The sequence below is a fragment of the Haliaeetus leucocephalus genome, unplaced genomic scaffold, assembly GCF_000737465.1.
Source record: "Haliaeetus leucocephalus isolate CR32 unplaced genomic scaffold, Haliaeetus_leucocephalus-4.0 Scaffold228, whole genome shotgun sequence".
Taxonomy (NCBI): domain Eukaryota; kingdom Metazoa; phylum Chordata; class Aves; order Accipitriformes; family Accipitridae; genus Haliaeetus; species Haliaeetus leucocephalus.
Genome location: NW_010972664.1, coordinates 10,968,138 through 10,976,011, shown reverse-complemented (window position 1 = coordinate 10,976,011; position 7,874 = coordinate 10,968,138). Strand labels below are relative to the sequence as shown.

Below are 7,874 nucleotides of genomic sequence, written 5' to 3'. Positions count from 1 at the left end.
GATGATCTGCTCCATAACCTTCCCCATCACTGAGGTCAGGCTGACAGGCCTGTAGTTCCCCAAATCCTCCTTCCGGCCCTTCTTGTAGATGGGAGTCACATTTGCTAACTTCCAGTCAACTGGGACCTCCCCAGCTAGCCAGGACTGCTGATAAATGATGGAAAGTGGCTTGGTGAGCACTTCTGCCAGCTCCCTCAGCACCCTTGGGTGGATCCCATCTGGCCCCATAGACCTATGTCTGTCTAAGTGGTGTAGCAGGTCACTAATCATTTCCCCTTGGATTGTAGGGGCTTCATTCTGCTCCCTGTCCCAGTCTTCCAGGGCAGGGGGTTGGGTACCTGGACAACAACTGGTCTTACTAGTAAAGACTGAGGCAAAGAAGGCATTCCGTACCTCAGCCTTTTCCTCATCCTTTGTCACTGTGTTTCCCCCCGCATCCAATAAAGGATGGAGATTCTCCTTAGCCCTCCTCTTGTTGTTAACGTATTTATAGAAACATTTTTTATTGCTTTTTATGGCAGTAGACCGATTAAGCTCTAGTTGGACTTTGGCCCTTCTAATTTTCTCCTTGCATAACCTTACGACATCCTTGTAGACCCTCCTGAGTTGCCTGCCACTTCTTCCAAAGGTCATAAACTCTCCTTTTTTTCCCAAGTTCCAGCCAAAGCTCTCTGTTTAGCCAGGCCAGTCTTCTTCCCCACTGGCTCCTCTTTCGGCACATGGGGCAGCCTGCTCCTGCGCCTTTAAGATTTCCTTCTTGAAGAATGTCCAGCCTTCCTGGACTCCTTTGCCCTTCAGGTCTGCCTCCCAAGGGACTCTGTCAACCAGGCTCCTAAACAGGCCAAAGTCTGCCCTCCAGAAGTCCAAGGTAGCTGTTCTGCTGACCCCCCTCCTTACTTCTCCAAGACTCAAAAACTCTTTCATTTCGTGATCGCTATGACCAAGACGGCCTCCAGCCGTCACATCACCCACAAGTCCTTCTCTGTTCGCAAACAACGGGTCCAGCGGGGCGCCTTCCCTAGCTGGCTCACTCACCAGCTGTGTCAGGAAGTATCTTCCACACACTCCAGGAACCTCCTAGACTGTTTCCTCTCTGCTGTATTGTATTTCCAGCAGACATCTGGGAAGTTGAAGTCCCCCACGAGAACAAGGGCTAAGGATTGTTAGACTTCTCCCAGCTGCTTATAGAATATTTCATCTGCCTCTTCGTCCTGGGTGGGTGGTCTATAACAGACTCCCACCATTATATCTGCCTTGTTGGTCTTCCCCCCGATTCTTACCCATAAACACTCAACCCTGTTGTCACCAGCATTAAGCTCTAGACAATCAGAACACTCCCTAACATACAGGGCTACCCTACTGCCTCTCCTTCCTTGCCTATCCTTTCTGAAGAGTTTATAGCCATCCATTGCAGCACTCCAGTTGTGCAAGTCATCCCACCATGTTTCCGTGATGGCAACTATATCATAGTTTTCCTGCTGCACAACGGCTTCCAGCTCCTCCTGTTTGTTGCCCATGCTGTGTGCTTTGGTGTAGATGCACTTCAGTCGGGCTATTGATCCTGCCACCGTTTTGGGGAGAGAAGCCCTAATTCCTACATGACCATTCTCAGACGCTTCCGTGGTTTCTAACATGGATAACCCTTGTGTCTTTGCTGCGGCATGGATCTCCATCCCCTGCCTCCACTGAGATGAGAGACCAAAGGACCTTGCTAGCACTAAGGTGGTGTCACGTTATGAAAGCAAAAATGGTTATAGGGAAAGGTGAGCAAGTCATGAGGCTCCAAGAAAAAGTTTCCTGTGCTTTTACTGTGTGTTCTTATGTTTCTCCATATGAAGCTTGAAACTTTGCAGTATTAGTGCCTGCAACTTGTAAAATCCATTATGGTAAATGTATACACCTGAATTTAAAATTATGACATTAATTATAACTAGCTCTACATTTAAACTGAAAGTTTTAGTTCTTTAATAAACCTGAAGGTCATCTGTACCACTAAGAGAAAAATAACTGCAGATTAATTACCTTTAAGTAATGTGTTTTATTTTTAACCAACATACTATAATAAGGGGAAGGTGAAAAAATATTTTAGGGTCTTTTGCACTAGCATCCTTTTTAATCATTCTAGATCTGGACCCTGGTTTTGGAAGTTACAAAGTACCTTATAACAGGTACCATATTCCTTCAGCTAAGAGTCGAGCTTTAAGTAAGGATTTGGGGGATAATTAAGATGCCTAATGTAAGAGGAATCTTACATTCTTAGATGGTGGAGTCATAGTAGCAGTGGTGGGTTCTGCTAGATGTCTATAAATTATGCTCCACCTCCTGCCTATCCCTTGGATAAGCTTGTTTCCCTCCATTGATTATAGAGGAAGACTAGTTTCTTAAATTTATTTGAACAAACTCTCTTATGAATGAATTCTCTGTTATGCTGGTGACGAGGAGACCAAACTCCCTGAATCTGCTTAGCCCAGCACAGTATCACCCTGTGACTTTGAGCCCAGCACTTCTTCACTTTGAATTTTGCAGCTTAGTGCAGGTTTATCAAAAGCCAAGCACGGCTTAATCGGGGATGGCGGTCGGTTGACTTTGAACACAGCCACTGAAACAACTGTTGCTGAACTTGACAAGATGGATAGATACATTGATTAACCTTGCAGCGTAAAGTAATCCTCCTTAGATATTTTAATTCGTGACTTAGGTTCAGAATAAAGATAACTGCACTGAGCAGCCTGACCTTTTTGGGTCATGGGCCAGTGAAGATTCCCAAGCTAAGGAAGCTTAGAGTTATGGGGGGGTTGATGTGAGATTTTCAGGATTTCATTCAGAAGCCTGTGCTGCTCTTTCCTCTGCATCACTGCCCCAGTGACTTAGTTGTAGAAGCATGGTGCCTTTGAAAGTATTGTCTTGAATGGTTGTTACTTAATATATGGTAAGAAAAGGACACTTAGGAAGCGCCCAAGCTTTTAACTGTGTAAGTCTACTTTTTTGGTATATACCTGTACCTTCTACCTTTTCCACTTTTACATGGTAAAAATATTTTCTCACTTATTTAAATGTTCATGTAGTATCTGTCTTATAGGTAGGAAAGTAGTTGTCATTTTCTGCTTCTTATGTGTAACGTTATCAGGTATGCTAACAGTACATCTTGATTGTCATGCAAAAACATTTTCAAGCCAGCTAGCTGTCCTCTCATGGCTCAGCATTCCTGTATGCATGGAAAACATGTAGCTGTAGGGGGAAATTCTATGAAGATCAGTAAAGTAGGTGGTTTCTAATAATACTGTGAAGATCTGCTCAACTTTGAGAGCCCATTTAGACTTCAGCCCTGTTCGCTTTGAGTTCTGATGTGAAAGCTAGAAAGCAAGCAACTATTACATGGAGAAAAAAAAATGCTTTTATGTTTTCCAGAACTGGTATGAGGCCAAGGAGACAGGGGATCAGTGTGCGGTTCTCTTGCTGGCTTGTTGTTCCTGAGAAGGGAAGGTTGTACATTCCTGCTCTGCTTTACAATAGTTACCTTCCATACATCTGGGTGCACTGCAGTTGCTCAGACAGGCCAGAGAGCAGCAGCGTAAGCCCTGCCCTTTTAAATGGACAGCCGCAGCCACAGGAGGACAGCCGCAGGCAAGGAAGGTAGCTGGAGAGACAGTGGAGACAGCTTAGAGCCTCGGGTCCAGTACTGGTGCTTTTGTGGCCTGCGAAGGAGTATATGTGTGTTGGAATGCGGAGGGGAGGAAGGATGAATATCTGGAGCTAGGCAATTCAAATGTATGCTGGTAACTGCAGAATTTTAGAAAATACGATCTGGAAGGGACGTTAGGATGACACCTGCTCTGTTTTACTGTCTCAAGGTGACATTGTAAACATCGTCCTATATCAACCTGTGTCTAAAACATTCTTAAACATTTTTGCAGACTCTCAAAAGCTACTCAGAGGTCTGAGATAAGCTTGCAGTTTTGTGATAGCTTTAGCTAATTTTGGAATTATTCTGGAATGAGTCCATTAGGCCCAGTTAAATTGAAAGTATTCAGACTGCTTAAGTACTCTCTAACCTGTTCTTTACCTATAACAGGCTGAACTTGAACTGCTCACTCACTTAGGCTAAATGTGCTAGCCATCTGCTCACTCTCCATCTTTTCACTGAAGACTGATACAACAAAGGCATTAAACGCTGATTTTTCTCTGAGCATCATCAGTTGATAGAGCTTTGTTCTTTTATATTACACTAACTAAAATTGGAGTACTATAGACTCCAGTAAAATATGTACGTGGCTTGCTGATTAACGTAACCAAGACTCACAGAAGAACTGAGCAAGATAACGTGTACACTCCCCAGAGAAACAGACCGGGTATAATACACAGACGTTTTCACCAGAGAAGGTGAACAGAGTTGTATTATCTCTGTCTGAAACAGTCATTTGTCCTGGTGTTTCCTTATTATTTTGGACAGGACTTTCAGAGTAGCTTTGACCTGTGATCTGCTTTGATGCTGCTTGTGATGAGGCTTTTCTTTATTGATTCTTTTCCTGAAAAGGCCCAATCCTGTTAAAAGGACTTGCCTTTTTCCCCTTGTATTTTCTTCTTTCCTTTCTCAGCTGGTTTTTTTTCAGATATCACCCTTAGCAAGTCCTCAGTTTGTCTCTGGAGGAATTGCTGTTTCAATGGCATTGTGTTTGTTTATCTGGGCTCAGAATCAGGCTTGCTGCATTTGGGGGCTTCTCACCTCGTTCAGTTTGAAGATATGGTGGTTTTTCTTTTTTTTTTTTTCTTCTTTGTATTTTTCCCTGAAGATGTTTTTATTTTGGGTCAATGCTGTATTATCGGTAATATCTACCAATCTAAGATTATTCAGTGTCTTTCCATACAGCATGACTGTGTGTGTCATTGTGCTTCCAGTATCTGCCCTGCCCTTGTGCACCTACTAAATTCCCAGTGACACACCTGTGGTCCCCTGAGCACCTACCTTGTTGTCTTTCTGACATTCGCAAGCTGAGTAACAGCATTCACCTGTTCAGATTCTCTTGTTTGTAAACAAAAGTTTTGTTTAGGGAACAGTTGTATTTTAATGTGGTATTTGCTTCAACCCAGTGGTATCTGTTTTCCAGAAGCAGTGAGGTGGTCTGTTTGAATACTAGCTTACAACTCAGTCTTTGAGCCATTATGTCCTTGAAGGCTACAAAGTGTATGATTAAAAGGGATTATTTTAAGAGAGCATTTTAATAGCAAATGAACCTTTAGTGTAGCTTCCTCTTTCAGTTATGTGGTGGTACCAGATTGCTCTTCTGTGGTGCAAGATTTGGGATTTTTCTCCTTACTCTAATTTGCAGTAGGTGAATGTGGATTGCATATCTCATTTCTGTACTCTCATAGGTTATATTTTGTCCGTCTGAAAAAGGACCTTGCAGAGCTGGTTTAATGGAAAGTGAACAGCCTGTTTAAAGTCAGTTTCAGCAGGGATATGAAAAAGAACCTCTGTTTACCAGTAGTCATAAGCTTTCAGGGTACTTCAAATCCTAAGCCACTATTTTGCCTTTGTTTAGTTAAAATTTGTCAACAGGTTAATAGGGGAAGGGCACATAAACAGACAATATGTTCCCGTAAGTCATATTGCCTTAGGAAATCTGGTTGAAGTGCAGTGTCTCAGTGAAACCCCCGAGTCCTTTCACCTGCTAATTAAGTTGCAGAATTTGCACCAATGTTTGTAAAATTACAGCCCAGTAATTAATTCAGGCTATTACTGCAAGTGTACATTCTGATATTTGTTCACACAAGCAGCTAGCTAAGTATCTAACTAGCACTTTGATGTGGTGTAACCCATTTTGTATGCACAGTTGCAGCATTTTCACAGTTGTGCTGCGCATATAAATGTTTGAAGTATATTCTGCAACTCCGAATGGATGCTGCTTTCTACTTGTCACTGTCGTATAAAAAATACCTTCAGTTAACTGAGAATACATTAATAAATGAGAAAGCAAAAATGTGTTGCAGGTAGTTTCCTGAACTGTCAATTATATACTGTTAAGACATTTTCATAATGTTATTTTTCTCATATTTATTTATACCTATTTATAACTCTAGATTTGTAAATCTTTACATGTTCCCCACCCCCAGTATGTCACTTATGTTGAATTTTTTTTTTTCATTATTTGCAGGTCTGCTATTAAAGCACTGCGTCCTGGCGGATCATTGGTCTATTCTACGTGCACTCTCTCAAGGGCAGAAAACAGCGATGTAATAAATCTCTTTCTAAACTCCTGCAGTAATGTAATGCCTGTAGACATAAGTGGAATGGCCAGAGCTGTTTCTCAGGAATTCACTTTTCTCAGTGGTATGCAACAGCATGAACTTCTGGTTCTCCCACAGAAAGGGAGAGCATGGGGTCCAATGTATGTAGCTAAATTAAAGAAAATGTAGTCCCATCTGATGTCTGTTAGTTTTTTATAAGAGATATGTGAAAAATTAATACTTATTTCTAGTATACTAGGTGTACAGGAACATGTCCAAGGCAACTGAATTTAAAGCATTGCAGTTTTGTATAGGTTGCTGCCTAATAAAAAGGAAGCTAGACACTTAACTTGATTTAGCTTAAAATACTGAATGTGTCTTCTGATGTGGACTAATGGGCCTCTGTGAAGTCCTTATGAAGTTGAGGGAGTTTTGTATTATTTTCAAGGTGATGCTCTTAAATGGAATGGATTTGTATCCTAGAATAGAGGCCTAATGTGGTGGGGTTTTGCACCGTTTTGGGTTTTTGCACTGGGGGGTTTTTGTTTGTTTTTTTTAATTACTAATTTGGTTTTAATACAGTATATTTTAAAATAAATTGTTTCAATGGTCTGAAGGCATGGAAATCCTGCATTCTCTCTCAAACACGTCTAGAAATCTGTTTTCCTGTAAGAACTGATTTGTATGCAGAGTTTGTCATCTTAAGCGCTGACTATTCCAAGCACTGGCAAAACAGGTTTCATTTTCTAAGTTGTTTACTGCTTTACAGACAAAACTGTCTTTTGTTTACAGTCGCAAAGGTCAGCAGCTATATCGACACCAGCTTTTTCTTTTTTTATATTTTTGAGCTTACAAAAATATAAATTCAAAGAGTAAATTATGTTGAAATGTCCTTAAAACAGTAGATTTAGATGTGTTTAGCTTTGGTTTAGCTTTTTTTTTTTAGTTTGTGGCATAATGCAGTATATCCAGCAGTCTCTAGAGCACTTGTATGAAACAGAAGCATAATGATTAATAATTACTGTAATAGTACAGTATTCAGAGTTCTGTTACATAATTACAGTCATGATGAGCAACACACGTTCTGGAGAAGTGGCTTATCCACCGAGTTAGGAAATGTTACATGAATTCATGATGTTGTATCTGTGGTGTGTAAGGAAAGAGAGTCCCAGTGAGTGCTGATGTTGTTTAGAGGTTCCCTCAATTCTGCCACACGATGCTATGGATAAATATCTAGACATATGTGCACATGTTCATGTGTATGCACAGGCAAACTGCCTTCCTATAAAAACCTGTAAAAACTTCTGACCCAGCAGTGCTTGAATTATGCTTGAGTGGATCATGTAACGGTGTATATATTAGGTCAAATGCTTGTCTTGAAGCAGAATGGAGCCCTTGCATTCCTTTCCAAGCAAAGAGGGGTCCATTCCCTGATTGAAACTTATAATAATTGTTTATAAGGAATAGTGTTTTAAAGAACAGAATTTTTTTCTGGTAGGTGAGTTGTTCATGCAGAAATTGCGTGTGTGAGACTGTGTACATCTGTCTGTGTATATATGTAATTATACGTTTTTTACAATCACAAACATGACTTGTTAATGCAGATTTGATTTTTTTTTCTGAATACAAAAGAACATCAACATGTAAAT

The 7,874-nt window shown here is 40.9% G+C and overlaps 1 protein-coding gene across 1 annotated transcript in view; it reads left to right on the top strand.

Moving 5' to 3' along the window:
* The window catches only part of NSUN3 (NOP2/Sun domain family, member 3), a 20,139-nt gene extending 13,634 nt beyond the window's left edge, over nucleotides 1–6,505 (top strand). Inside the window, exon 6 of the mRNA XM_010567278.1 lies at nucleotides 6,153–6,505. Coding sequence (XP_010565580.1) covers nucleotides 6,153–6,414 — 262 coding nt within the window. The 3' untranslated portion in view covers nucleotides 6,415–6,505. The remainder of the gene's footprint in view (nucleotides 1–6,152) is intronic.
* Nucleotides 6,506–7,874: the final 1,369 nt, after the last annotated feature.